The 15,526-nt window shown below is 42.6% G+C and overlaps 1 protein-coding gene across 1 annotated transcript in view; it reads left to right on the top strand.

Annotated features, from left to right (window-relative positions):
• Positions 1-10,839: 10,839 nt before the first annotated feature.
• Positions 10,840-15,526, top strand: part of slc22a23 (solute carrier family 22 member 23) — a 28,221-nt gene continuing 23,534 nt past the window's right edge. Inside the window, exons 1-2 of the mRNA XM_082511907.1 lie at positions 10,840-12,329; positions 13,928-14,031. Coding sequence (XP_082368033.1) covers positions 11,901-12,329; positions 13,928-14,031 — 533 coding nt within the window. The 5' untranslated portion in view covers positions 10,840-11,900. The remainder of the gene's footprint in view (positions 12,330-13,927; positions 14,032-15,526) is intronic.

The following is a 15,526-nucleotide window of genomic DNA, read 5'->3' as shown; positions in this document are numbered from 1 at the left end:
ATTTAAATTAAAACAGCTGCCGAGGTATCGCTCACTCCTCTTCTCCACAGGTGTCTTTAAGTCTTTCCATGCCCCTCCCATCTGCTTTCAGTCTGCGTCCTCAACTGAGAAGAAACTCTCTCTTTCTCACACACACTTTAACATTGCTCACACAACTGCCTGCAGGCAATGGGTGGGACTCACTGGAAAAACAGGTTTAGCAGCCACTCAGTAACGACAGTAACACTAAATTTGGGATGTCCATAATCACAGTCGGACCACCTTCCAATTAATGTACTTCTTTTCCCAACAAGTCACTTATTTGCTGTTATTGGTAATATACTAATATTTTATTTTTCAAGCGATACCCACATTTCCCCATTTTAAAGATGCATTCACAGTGAATTACAGGTCACTTTGAGTCCCAGTCTATCTGCACAATCGCCAGTGCTCCACAAAGCTGCTTACTTTGGTTTTGTAAGTTTCTTTTCTTTCAAAATGACTCACCAGCTCAGCTTAAGCCTTTTGAACTCTTTGCTGTGGAGTTTCAGCAGAGATACAAATTGCTCTCATTGCTCACGTTTTTTTCTTCTTCACTAATGTACAGTCTTTGTTCAAAAGTAGGCGGTGTGACCTGCCTTGGCTTTAAATGTGTTAGCAAAGTGGAAAATTGTGAATAACTGCAAAGAAATTTCTTAAATCATAGACTTTAATTTATAAACTAATCAAGAGTGTTAAAGCATTCCTCTCCCTTTTTTTTAATAGAATAAACACTATAATGTGTTTTTGTAGCTCTGCAGATGCCTATTTTGTTTTTTGAGACTTTTTGCATATATTTCTTAGTTTATAAACTTATCTAATTTTTACATAGAATTTGTGTAAAGTTACTGTGTGTTTTAATGCAATCAAGTGTAGCACGCCTGATTTAATTGTTTTCTGTGTAATCTAATAGCAGCAAAGGCTTTCTATTCTATTGTCTATTCATCTGGCTAAACTGCTTTACTTTAAATTCATTATTTTGGAAATTGTATTTAATAATTTTGTACCTGACACATGAAGCAGGCTTAACAACTGTCCTGGGTCACCACAGGTTTTGTGTTACCTTGAAACATTTAAAATTTCTGTTTAAAGATGTTTTACATACTGAATGCTCTTGTTTTTCTTAATGCCTTTGCATTGCTTTTGTGCTAATGTAACGACACAGTGTCACTTTATAGACTTCATATATATGTGTGTGTTTCTGTAATCTAGTCACAAGACACTAAAATAAAAGTGCTCTTTCCTCAGATTCAGTTTCCCCTGATTAAATTAAGGTTGTCCAGATCACAGTCGTTTAAAGGGAGGCCTAGCCAGCAGCACAAATCTTATGCATTAAGGAAAATTTAGTATGAGAAAGAAATGATGAGCAAAAAACTCTCTTCAAAACCAGAAATACCAACAATGAAGAGAGAGCCACTTAGTGGGTTTGCGGTTTTTGAGCCACAACAATCATGTTTCAGAAATATGTCTTTGTGCATAAGGAGCTCACTCATAGGAAAGAACATCCTAATGACTTTGACCTAAGGCTGTCTGCAAGCATAAATACTGGTGATATGGACCGGCACCCTACAGCCTGAGGAGAGTCTCCCTACACTAACTTATAAACTCAGCAACCTTTGCGGAATGTAGCATGTATGTGTTTGGAAATGAGTGGGATTGTGAGTTATGTACGAGCAAACAGGAGGGAAAGTGCAAGCGATTGCGAACAGTAGTGTTTGTTTGCTGGTATGATTTATTACAAAGACTTGTTTTCCATTAGCTCAAGTCTAATTGCAGACTTGGTGCTGATGATAGAGTGGAAAAGAATTTTTGGGAACCAATGACACACCAGGATGGTCTTACAACTCCCAGGGCTTATGTGTGCTTGCCTTTCTGTGGGTGACTCAAAGGTAATAAACTGGTCTAACATTTTCTCCGGGAAAAAAAGAAAGAAGTCCCACCTTAACTTTGTTATTCCCTTTGGCGAATGACATTCAAGAGCACGCCTTTGCCTGCACATAAACACAGATTTGCCAAAACGACATTCCTGCACTACCCTTCCCCTATCTTTAACGCTAACCCTTTTCAGCCCTGAAAGCTCATTTGTCACTTATTTAGTGTGAATTAACTTTATTTGTGCAGGTCTAATTCACAAGAACAGTAATCTATCAATAATATAATCTAAAACTAGATTTTCTTTAATAATGGATTGGATTTATATAGCGCTTTTCAAGGCACCCAAAGCGCTTTACAATGCCACTATTCATTCACTCTCACATTCACACACTGGTGGAGGCAAGCTACGGTTGTAGCCACAGCTGCCCTGGGGTAGGGTGACAGAAGCGAGGCTGCCATATCGCGCCATCGGCCCCTCTTGCCCACACCAGTAGGTGGCAGGGTAAAGTGTCTTGCCCAAGGACACAACGACCAGGGCAGAGAGCCCGGGGATCGAACCGGTGACCTTCCGGTTACAGATACACTTCCCAACCCCCTGAGCCACAGTCGCCCAACAATAGCGGCAATATTAAAAAAAAGGAACACCATCTACAGAACCAGGCTCAGGAAACACTGTCATCAGCCTCACCTCTGTGGTTGAGGATAAAGGAAAAGAGAGAAAAGAAGTCCTGACTGATAATGATAAATCATAGAACCCCAGGTGTGCGTGACCATCGTAATTTTCTTAAAAAAGAAAGGCATGTAAGATTCTGTAAGTCAGCCACTAAATTCTCCACATTTGTTTTGTGTGAGCGTTTGATCCTTTTTTGTCCTCTGGGTGAATCAGTGAAATCATTTTAGGGCATGTTTCTGAGGTGTGGTGAGAATTTCCACCTTCTCCTATCTCCTTTCATTCCATATTTCTGGAGACAGGACAAGGCTTGCATATAAAGTTTCTACGGTAGCCAAAATATGTAGAAGCATGTTAAAAAAGGTAATCCTAGAAAATGAGTCAGTACAGCTCAAACATTAAAAAAAGAATAAAGATGCTTAGATCTGAATAAGTTCAAAGAGCAGACACTTCGTTTTCAGTAATTAGTCTGACCTGAGAAACTTATTCATGTTGTCATTTTTAAAACCATAACAACTCCACTGATCTTTATTCTCCTGGTGGGACCTCATCTAGTTCAGAACATTCAAGCTGAAAAGAATCCCAACTCTCACTTCATAAACTTCATATTTCAACCTTCCAATTTCTCAGAGTTTCCTATCTGTCCCTTTCACTGTCAGTGTTGCTCCTTCCCTGCATTGCTGCTCTTTTAACCTCTCCACAACCCAACATTCACCTTTAGGTCCTGGGGCAATGCAACATGTATTTTCCACAGTATGATGAGCCTAAATATCAGCTGTATTTTGCTGCTGAATTCCATTATTTAAAATGTTGGTTGTTTGTTTTTTAACTGAAACATTGAAATATTTGAGATATTTACGGCATGGTTAATTTTACAGAAAACAATCTCTGGTAAACATCAAGGGCCACAAATGCCAAAGTTAGAAATTTGAAAGTGAGTAAGGGGGGCCATCTAACAGGAAAGGAGACAGATGCTCTTCTATGTTTCCATTCATCCTTATGTAAGTGATGAGTCTGCTTTGAGTTTAAGGGTTGGGCACACGTGTTTAAACTCAAAGCAGCTGCCTATTGCATAAAATTATCAAATAAAATAAGGGCTGGGCAGCCCAACCCTTATTATTTTTTTAATATAATTTTATAGAATTTAATTTCAGTGGAAATTGGTGGATTTGTTTGTGGAAGACAGGTAAAGCCTCACATTTTCTGTGTGCATGCTGAGCTATTAAATATGCATTTGCAGTGCACCAACAGCAAACTTGTTTTCTTTTGGAAGCAGGTCGTCTACCAGTGTTGATGATTCTAATACATAAATACTTTCTGCGTCTTGAGTGAATTAACTAACAGAGTTTATCCACTTTTAGTAACAATCAGTTAAAAGAAATTCTGACAAGTCCTGAGACCAAATCTCCAGAGCTTGTATTGCTACTGTGCTGCTGGCTCACCAACTCAGTTTAGTTGACACTGTGGTCTGTGAGGTACAGCCTGTCCACAAATTATATCCTGTAGTATTTTTACCTGTCTTCTTACTTAGTACTAGGTGGCAGTTATGAATGCTACACCTGTTCAGTTTATGCTAACCAAGTCTGATAGTATTGGCTGATAACAGCAGGGCATTTTCAAAAAAATAACCAAGCAAAACCCAAAATGTCAACTTTTATGCTTGAAAAAATGTATTCTACACACGGGAGTCTTTCTGGAAGTCAGCAGACCTCTTTAAAATGCCTCCAGACACATATGTGAGCATTTATTCTGAGGACACTGTTTTAATTGACTTTATTTCCAGTGATCATCAGGACATAACAATCGTAAAGCTACATCCATTTTTGTATGCAGTCTGTATATCTGTTTAGTTTACACTTGATTGGTGACAGAAGGATAACAGCTAGAGTGAAAGGGAAGGTTTACAAGGTGTTAGTGAGACCTGCTATGGTGGTCTCTACTGACAAAAAGACAGGCGGCTGAGCTCAATGGTTTGGACTTGTACAGAATAGACCACAGAGACGATTCATGGATGCAATGAAGGAGGACATGCAGAGGGTTGGTGTGAAAGAAGAGGATGCTAGGGGTAGGGTGAAATGGAGGGAGATGGTCCAGTGAGCCAACCCGTAAGGACAGCAGCCAAGAGAAGGTGACGATTTTAGTTTTACACTTAATGCATTATTTCAAATGCAACTACTTGGTGTTAAATGCAGTGCAGAGCTTATATAAACTGGCTTTATCAGATCCGTGATTGCTATTTTTTTTTTTACATAACTCAAAAGAAGAGGGTATTTCAAGTAACAAAAATTAACTGAGTAAAGCTTGACTCATCCTTGAGCCGTTGCAACTTTTCAGATTAATATTAATATATTCAACGCCCTGTAACACCTTCGGGCAAGCTCTGGGAAGCGCCCAGTGGAGGACATACTCCACACCCAGGACCACACCCATGTATGGTTGGTTTCAAGGGTTTTACAGACACAACCATCTCTGCTTGGCGTGCCAACACAGCATGTACAAACAGCTCATACCTTCTGACTGACTCCCTCTAACAGGAGAATGTTAATTGTTTTTGGTTTGCTTTTTTTTTTTACTGTCTGAGGGGCTGTCTCATCTTGTCCCATCTTCAGTGTTCCAGTGTATGTGAGTGAGTGTGCATCCCTGTGTGTGCCAAGGGAAAGTTTTCGGTCAACACGATAAAGGATTAAAAGTGGCGATGAGCAATGTTGATAATTGTCAGAGTTCAGGGTGTGTCTGCTGGCTGACTATTGTTCTCAGCTCTCCGAGTTATTACTAGAAATGATGAACATGAAGAAAATTGTCTTTGTGACTAGATTTCATTTTCTAGTTAGAACCTGCATCACACTGAAATAGTGTTATAAAAGTACACAAGTACAATGTTTGGAGCAACGATTAGGATATGCAATTAGGAAATCAGTGTAATTTAATCTGATCTGAATTTCGTTTGATCTGCATTTCATAAATCAGTGCTTTCCATGGTAGGTTAAAGTGCAGATTAAAAGTAAGACGTATGAAGTTTGATTACGTTTAAATTAACTGACACCAAATGTTGTTGCAGTTCACACGCTTGATGTCAAGTATGTGTCAAGCTGCGCTGTCGATATAAGACTTCACAGAATAAACAAAGACCAAAGTGCAGAGCCGATCATGGACTCAAGCACGGGCGTGGCCCTGCAACACCCCCTCTGCTTTGCACCCTGCAGGCTAGAGGCATGTCATGTGACATGTTAAAGCATGCACTTGTGCAAGTTGGTGCAAAGTGGACTTATACAAAAGTGAAAGCAATAATTTCCATAAATAAAAAAATACATTTAAAAAATGAGAAAAGAAGCTACCAAATGTTGACCCCCCCTAAAAAAAATCATCCTAATGAATAAGTCAGTATTTGTGTGGTCAAACGTGCTGTGAGGACAAACTAAGTTCAACTAAATGAGCTGAAAATGGAAGTAATGGTTTGGCATTTTGAATAAACTCTCCCATGAGAAAGAAAGTTTTCTTAGGATTCTATGCATTCATGTTAGACGGTAAGTGCATGCTATGACTGAGTAGCTTGTAGAACCGCTTTTTCTCAACAATAACTTGAAACAACTTGAAATAAGTGGTTCCTGTCTCTCATTTCACTGTGGATGATATTTTCCTGCTCTTTTTTCTGTTGCTACAGTTCATTTAAGTTTGGCATTCGTTTGTGCACAACTCTCTTAAAGTCTTGCCACAGCAACAATTAGGCTGAGGTCTGGAATGTGCCTGGATCAATGTGCCACCTTTATTCTTTTCTATTTCAGCCATTCTGTTGAAGATTTGTTGATGTGCTTGGGATCATTGTCCCGTCACCGACCTTTTGGCAAAGCTTTAGCTGTCAGATATATGTCTCACATTTATCTTTAGAGTACTTTGGTATACAGAAGAGTTCATGGTCAACTCAGTGACTGCAAGGTGCCCAGGTCCTGTGCCTGCAAAACAAGTACAAATCATTATAGAGGTGACTACAAATGGAATCTATATGCCGAATCACATGTTTCAAACACACTGTTTGATACTTGCTGGGAAACTTTGTTGCATGTCAGGTCACCTTGTTCTTACCGAAGCTTTCTGCAAAAATACTTCTAAAAATAGTTTTGCTGGAACCAAGTCCAAAAGTGAAAATCTGCTTTTGTAATAGGAAAGTAGTGACAGATGGGTTTGAGACCTAAGCAGACTTGTTTTTGCAGCTCTCAGAAACTCACTTCATTTTGAGAACATTTTCACACCCAGGCTGTAAAAATCCTAAATGCCTAGTCTAGTTCATGCCAAGTAAAGCCAAAAGAAGAGCCACGCAAGCCTCACAGCAACAAACACATACAACAGAGAGACATTAGTGAGCAGCTGAATTGAAATGTCTTTAGTGCATGGCTCATTTATGTGTTTTTGCTCATTTGGATTCGCTTTGTGTGCAGACTCTGTTTGCACACACTTTGAATTTCCTGATACCAGTGCTGGTGCAGAGTTATGGGTGGAGCTGGATATGTGGCAACCACACACACACACACGGGCGTGCACACACACCACATACACACACAAACTGACACTCAAAGAGAAGAATTAGGTTTTATTCTTAAAGCTTTGGCAGCCATAAATTTTTAATGAAGGGCATTGAATCGATGTTAAAAAGAGACTTGGAAGCAAGGAGGTGAAAGAAAGCTCTCATGTTCTTCTGTTTGCACCTCTGCAGATGTGTGTGAATAAAATGGAGAATATATAAGGAAGGAAAAGATAAAGACACAACTGATTGCCTGGGGCAGTTTGTATCAACCTGTTGTTCAGGTTGATGCAAGGTTGCAGGTTGATGTATAAACATTCAGATTGCACATAAACAGTCAAATCTAAGCTGGTATAAACCTGCAGGTTAGAATAATATTATGTAGTACATGGTGTAGCTTGCTGTCTACCTTAAGGAAGGACAGAGCAGGAGAGCAGTCTGCTGCAGCTCAGTCATCCTGTGACAGTGGTGTACCTGTGCAGCAGGCTGACATGGATATGCCTCCTGGGGGGGGGGGGGGGGGGATGAATGAGAGGGAGGAGCCGGTGATGAATGCCACCTGACACCTGAGCCAGTCTGGGTCACTGGTTTCTAGGGACTTATGAAAGGCAGCACAGACCTGACTGGAACTTGTGAGTTGAGTCATTGGCTCCAGACTTTACCTCATAAACATGCGGCTGTGATAGACTGTAACAACAAACATAAGCAGTCACGCCAGTTGCCAACCTTCATTAATTAATGAAGAATGGGTTCAAGAAATACTTAAACATCAGTGTAAACATCATTTTTGCTTTCTTCACTTCTCTCACAAGCAGAAAGGGATGAAACACTGCAGCCACGCTTATTTAAAATGACCAATTAGCCTTAATTTAAAGTATTTTTCTGCAACTTGGTCTATTAAAATTACCTCTAGGTGGCACTAAGCATCACACAACTCAGCAATTACATAACATATAACCTACTGAACAGCCTGCATTCATGTGTGATGTGAGGGAGCATGAAAAGTACTCTCTGAAGTTTCCTGAGTCTCACGGTCAATGTGTGAGAACCGCCAGCTCAAATACGCTCCGATTCAGCTCCTCCGCAAAATCCAAACAGTTAACCTTTTCTCCCACCTCAGCAAGCTGATGTTAGGTGGGAAGCCTCACAAAGCAAGCTGTGGTTGATTCACAATCATTTTTACATCTTTTTACATTTCCATTTTGAGGCAACCTACAGTTTTGCTGGATTCAGTGGGCCATTAGCGTTTCCCTGTGTTTTACTTTAAGTGATCACGATTGTGCTGATTGCATCTTTCTTACCTGTGTAAAGAGTCAGCCTAATGAGATGACTGACAGATTATGACTAACTGTCTGTTAATGCTGGTTTTGATGGGAAAATCACAAACAGGTTTTCTGTTAACTAGCTATGAAAGTGTTGCTGGTATTGTTTTCGCCTTGTGAGTCTTTCTGCATCTCTCCTTGTGTTTGGGAAATGTCCTTTGGCAGGACTACAACAGAGGGAGTTTTGAGCACTTTGACAGGCATTTAAATGTAACCTTGGATTGTTGTGAAAATGTGCAGGTGTGGTCCAATCCCCGGGTTGGCACCTGAAGAAGAGGGCACACCAGCGCCACATCCTTTTAACCTTTTCGAATCGAAATCATCATTAGTGACCCTAACCCTGACTTTACTTGATGTCTGTCACTTAAAACGATGACTGACTACCATGAACTTAGGGTCAGGGTCATCATGACATTGGCTTAGATCTCACAGTTTTACATTTATTAATGGATTTGTAGCTTTTCATTGGAAGTATTGTCATCTAGGGTAAGAAGATGTAATATTTACCTAACACAGTGTAGCTAGTAATGTTTTCACTCTGTGGTTGTGTCTGTCCACGTGTCTGTTTCATTATGGCAAAAAGTGGCGCTGGAGAATGAAAACCATTGCAGCAGGAACAATCACAAAGGTGACTCTGACTGCTTTGGCAGGTGTGTCTGTCTGTAGTGGAGAGAGTTTACAACAATCCAAGTTCCATGCAATAAAACTGTGCAAGCCTGCTATTAACATAAAATGAAGATTAGATTTGAAGAAGTCTGTGGTCCTAGAACTAAAAGCTGGTAATCCCACCACATTGTGCTTTATCAGCTGCTAAAAATACCAAAATGATCTTGGTTGCAGTCTGCTTAATCACCCGACTGCTGAGACTGTTTTGATACTTGATAAATTTAAGAATTACTTTAAAAATCACCAGATTTACTGCACTTGTACCATTCCTATGCCTCTGTTAGACCAATATCTCTTATCATTTAACTCTGAAATTGTTTATGGTGAATGATTCCTATGGAGTAGATGTGCCCACAGGCTGAAAAATAGGAAATCATTAAATGCTTATTTTGGATATATTAATAAGAATGTGTAAAATCTCTCTATTTTCATCTCTCTGTCTCAACAGTTTTTTGTCTGCACCACTTCAGAGTTGGAGAGTGTTTTGCTGGGGACCATCTCGATGAGCGGGTCTCATTTAATGGAGTGAAGTGACTGCTGCCTGCGCCACTCTGTGTGTATTTGGCGAGAGGGATACAGACAAACTTTCTCTCTGTTCATGAGAACACTCTCTAACAGTTATGTTCTCATGACTTACTCTAGGTTTAAATGTCTCAATAAAGCACCGTCTATCCATTGATTTTCTTCTGCTTATCCAGTTCAGGGCTGCAGGGTTGATGGAGCCTATCTCAGCTGCCACAGGGCGAGAGGCGGCATACATCCTGGGCAGACACTCACATTTACACCTTTGAGTAAAGCTGGAGTACCTGGAGAGAGCCCACATAGATGTGAGGAGAACATGCAGACTCCTTTAGTTTTTACTGACTTTTTAAAAAAATCTCTTTTTTCTTTATTCTCTTCTTTAATGTAACAAATGTGTCACAATGTGACTTCAGTCACTCACTCGGGTGGTTTGGATCAGCACTCCTTGAGAAAACTGCAAGCTGCACGTTTTACACAGGCACAGTTACATACCAGCGAGTCTATCACAGAAACCTGGCAATTCCCTGTGCACCGCACATCTGCCAGCTGTAGCTGTGACAAAATAACAAAGGTTATCCTCTATAGATGGGGTTCTGCATTGTTGTTGTTGTTTTTGGATGTACTGATGGGGTTGCATTCTAATAAGGGCAGAGCACAAGTCAGCTCTGGTATGTGCTACAACATGGGTGTGGTTGGAACACACACACACGACAAAACAGCCTCCTGGGTTCTTTTTAAGCCTCTTCCTTCTCCTCAGCGTCGAGCCGTAACAAAGTGCTCTGGGGATAAAGAAGGAGGTGAGAAATGAGTTGGGGCTGAGCACAAGTTGTCACCTCTTTGTCACTTCAGTGAGCCGCAGCCTGAACACCAGCTTCATGTCACTCAAAATCATTCAAGAGTACACTGCTCACAGCTTCACGCAAGTCACACTAGTTTTCACACATTACACTTTTTTCCCAGTCCTGAGACAAAATCTGTCACTTGCTGGAATCTCAAGGTCACTCACAACATGTGCGACAGACGCTGGCACATCACCATATCAGCAGCCACATCTGAAGACCAAAGAGCCTTGGCCCTCATTTATGTCCCAACGTGCACCATTCTTAAGAAATACGGGCTATTTTTTTTATTTCCCTTTCTTGGATTTTTGCCGATTGTCTGATCTAGAGCTGATATAACCGACCTGCGATCGTCTAACGCCCCCTCGCGTCTGAGGTGCAGCACATCACTCCTTCAATCCCCTGCCATCTTCTTCTATTGTCTCCCCAAACCAGTAAGTAACGTTGCCTATTTATATGACGGTTATGAAAAAGATTGTATGACGCAAAACTGCCTGAGTGGGCTGTTCGGCGGACGCTTCGGCACAAATCGACTAGAAAAACACAAGACACAAACTTGAGCCCTCTACTTGATCCCTTCACCGTGAATCATGTGGAATCAGCGGAAAACATGATGAGTGCGTAATCCTGACACGCTTTCTGCTCAGTGCAGAGGGCACAGGCTGCACAAAGGGGATCATTGTTGCCTGCAGATGCCCGTCAGTGGTGCAGTCGCTCTTTGAAGGCTCTCCAATCGCAGCGCATAGCGCGACGAAGGAGGGCGGGGTTTGTCTTCCGTCCCCCATTACTGCTCCAAGCCCCTCTCTGGCACAGCGTCCCATTGACTAGACTGTGACAAACCGAGCAGCGTGCTTCACTGCGTCTCTGAACTCAGCGCTCTCAAAAGTGGACTCGTGATGTCTGCGAGGACGCGCATTCTGGGCTCGAGGAGATAAATGACGCGCACCTGCAGAGGGTCGCGTTTTGGACAGGTATGAGACCTGTGGCACTCGCGGATGTGGCACTTGCGAAGATCTGAATGCAGCTCAGTATCACACTTCCATTCAACCACCGGGCCTGGCGCATGGATGGATCCGGCTGCACTCATGGAATACAAAGCCCGTGAGCATGCCCGTCCGAGCCCACCGCTCTCCGGGAGCCTCTCCACAGCGTCCTCCTCCTCCTGACACAACCGCTCCACTCGGACACCCACCGGTCACTTCAAGTCCCGTCGCCATGAGGACGACTGCTCGGTGATTCGGTGCATCTGCGCGCCCGCACGGACCGGAGACCTCCCTCCCCCCCTCTCTCTCTCTTTCTCTGTCTGTGTGTGTTTTGGGGTTTGTGCTTTTGTTGGCCGTACACCGGATTTATCTGTGCGGCGAGCTTCCTTTGTGTCAAAGGGCTTAACGCAGAGTGCGCGGAGGGCGACAGAGTGGGGGCTTCGCTTCGCCCGCTGTTGCGCACAGCTGCTCTCTTTGTGCCGGGTCGTAATGGCAGCGGGACAGCCGGAGGCGCAGGACCACACGCCTGAGAACGGCTTCACCCCGTTGGAGCGCCCGGCGCCCCGGCTGCTGCCGCACATCGACGGCTCCGTTCTGCCGTCTCTCGGGGGCTTCGGGAAACACCAGAAGCAGCTCGTGGTCCTGACCTGGATACCGGCGTTGTTCATCGGCTTTAGCCAGTTTTCGGATTACTTCCTCCTGGCGCAGCCCAATGGCACTTGCGTGCAGCCACTGGCAAACGAAAGCGACTGGACCACGGCGACCCCGCCGGTCACCGTCACCAGCATCGCGCCCTCGTTGAAGCCCACAGGCAACGGCACCGGGCACGGATACGGCGACGGCGTCGGAATGCTGTGCGCTTGTAAGGAGTGGAGGCTGGAGCTGCAGACGGGACTTAGTCAGAATGTGGTTACCAAGGTAACGAGTGAGCGCCATAGACCCATAGTGTTATTCAGGGGTGGGTAGGTGGGGGGGATTGCCGTCATCATCACTACTGCCAGCCTCAGACAGTTGATTGACACGTTACCCACTGACCCGCGTACTGTTTATTTATTTATTGTGCTTTGGAGTGAGCTGGTGCTGCCTGGTACATCAGTTCAAAGAGAATAATGAGACTCTTTTTACATCTTACACTTAAGCGCCTGAATTCCAGAGTGTATGAGTGGAGTGTGCAAAGAGAGAAAGGGAAGAGAGAAAATAGGAGCCCGGAGAGCCTAACACATACACAAACTACAGGACAGAGCCGAAAAAGAGTTAATGACATGAAGTTGTATATAAACAGATGGCGAGTCAAAAGAGGCCAATGAAGGAGAAGCGCTCAGTGCATCATGGGAGGTTTTCGCACATACATTAAGACTAGTATTCCTACCCAGAGCTCTGCTGGTGCTAGTGTCAACTGGTTTATGGCAATAAACTAATACTGAAGCCCTTGTGTCACAATAGCTGAAAACTTTGGTTGACTCATTTATATCGCACAGCGCACAGATAATACAGTAATGATCACATTAGCATACTATTCTACAGGTAGTGGGAGGAGGCAGTATTCAAGCACAATAAACACAGAAGCATAATGAAACTCTGTTTGACATATTTGCCCCGGGGTCCTCAAGCGGGATAATTCTGACATGTGCTTATGTTCAAACCTTAGTTTATTTATTTTTTCTTGGAATCCAATTACAGAGACAGAATTCAGAAAAAAAAACCCACCAAACTGAATCCTTGTGACAAGAAGAGGCTGAACGTTAATAAGCAACAATGCTGATCGTTGCTTCTGCATTTGTGCATTAATGACACCTGCTTTCTCAGATAAAAGTGGTGCTAAAAGCCCAGACTTAACAAACTCACAGTGGCTGTGTTGTCCAGCCATCATAGAGCATAACCTCTAACTGTCTCTCTCTACTCACTCTTCGTGGTGCAGTTGGATGCTCAGCAGGGAGATGTGTAAATTTTTTGTTAAACACCAACATTGGATTCACACACAGCTCAGTCACTCCACTGGGCTCTCTTGCAGATGCTGTCAAGGCTATGCACAAGTATGGTGCACACGTAGTGCTTCTGCATGTGTCCTTGGCTAAACTTCAGCTGTTGAGTGCTGCAGTGGTGTGTGCACTGACCCACTGGCTTAGAGGAAAGAGTGGGAAACTATTGATTGTTGTTATAACAGACATACAGCTGCTTTCCCACATGCACTGTGTCTGCTCTCTCTTTGTCTCTCAGAAACACACATAAATATAGATGTGGGATGAACACTTGAATATTTAAGAAGTGTTTGTAGCATGTTTGCAGATGCGTCCAACTTCATGAATTATCAACACAGTGAGTCAGAGAGTGAGAAGAGTTTGACAGGATTCTGATGAGAGAAGCCCACGTTTCTTTTTTGGCTTCTGTGCAGCTTTCATATTATAAGTGTCTCAGCTCCTCCTGATGTCTTATTCCCTTTTAACATGTTGGGAGTGCCTTACTCTGAAAACAATATCTGACTTATGTTTCTCTCATTCTTTTTGTTTCTGTTCCAGTGGAACCTAGTGTGTGACTCGGCCTGGAAGGTTCACATTGCCAAGTTCTCTTTGCTTGTGGGCTCCATATTTGGATACCTGGTGATGGGTGTCATGGCTGACTGGTACGCTGCCTCCTTCTTTGTCTGTTTTGTTAGACTGTAAGGATAATTCCAGGTGTCACAACTAAGATCTGCATTTGGTGGTAACAGTATGGTAACAGTGTCCTCAGCACTGCTTGGAATCAGAAAAACATGTTCAGGCAGGCTGAAAAAAAATTCCCAAAGAAAAGCCAAACATATCTAGAAGAAGGAAAAAAACGTGTAAGCAACGATTAACTAAACTTGCCCATTCTTTTAAAACCTTATTTCTTTCCCTTTAACACACTGCAGTATGTCTTTGTGCTGCATTATTGTTTCAATAAACTCAAAGAATATAGACTCATCGGTCACTCATTAGGCACCACTCTTTAACCGTTAGCTGAAATATCTAATCAACCAATCACATGGCAGGAACTCAGTGCATTTAGACATGGACTAGATGACCTGCTGAAGTTGAAATTGAAAAAGAAAGGTGATTTAAGTAAGTTTGAATGTTGGCTATTGGTAGCAGATGGGTTTTTCTTGTCAGAACTGCTCATCTGCTGGGCTTTTCCCACACAGCTTGTAGAGTTTAAAGAAAATGGTCAGTTACCTGGGTGCAAATATCTTCCTAATGTCAGAGGTCAGAGGTGAATGCCCAGAGTGCTTAGAGCTATTATTAGGCAACTGTAACTCAAATCACCACTCGTTCAAACCAAGGCATGCAGAGGAGCATCTCTGAACAACATGTTGAACCTCGAGGCAGATGGACTGTACGGGCAGAAGACCACACTGAATACTGCTGCTGTTAGCAAATGACAGGAAAATGAGGCTACAGTTTGCATGGATTTCCCAAAATTAAACAATAGAACATGGAAACACGAGCCTCTGTTTCTGCTGCTGCATTCAAATCTTGTCAGAATTTCCCATAAGCAACATGAAAGCAAAGATCCATCCTGCATGTAATGGCTCAGGTTGGTGGTGGTGTAAGGGTCCAACCTGGTACTAGCGAGGTGACAAAAAAAAGGCCAGTGAATGTATTATCGAAGGACGGACCAGTTGATTGGGTGAAGATCAGCATCAGCTGTTGACTGTCGTGTCACATCAATCTTTAGCTGGCTAGATATTTAAAAATGTCTAAAATTGTGTGAGGAGGATTTTAAAGCCATTCAAAAATCAATAACAACAAATTCAAACTAAAAAGACAAACAGTGGAATTGGCATTAACCAGATTGTAAAAGTGCTTTATCCAGAGTTATCGAGAATAAGAAAAAAGAAATGTCTGACAGCTTCTCTAGGAGTGGTGGGAAGCTTAAAGAAGAGTATCGCAGAGCCTTAATGGTTAAATATCGAACTATCTGCAAAGCTAAATGATACAATATCTTTTGTAACTGAGCAAAATGCCACTGTCATCAAGTTAATTATGGTCACTTTTGCCGTCTGCAAGCCGCCCGAGTGGCATCGTGGGAAAATAAGCACCTGCATTGTGTTAGGGATCAGCAACTATGCACAACAATGTAAAGAAAACAATGTAAAGAAG

The sequence above is a fragment of the Aulonocara stuartgranti genome, assembly GCF_965226115.1.
Source record: "Aulonocara stuartgranti genome assembly, chromosome: 17".
Classification (NCBI taxonomy): Eukaryota; Metazoa; Chordata; class Actinopteri; order Cichliformes; family Cichlidae; genus Aulonocara; species Aulonocara stuartgranti.
The sequence above is the reverse complement of the archived record's forward strand: the minus strand, read 5'-3'. Positions and strand labels throughout refer to the sequence as shown.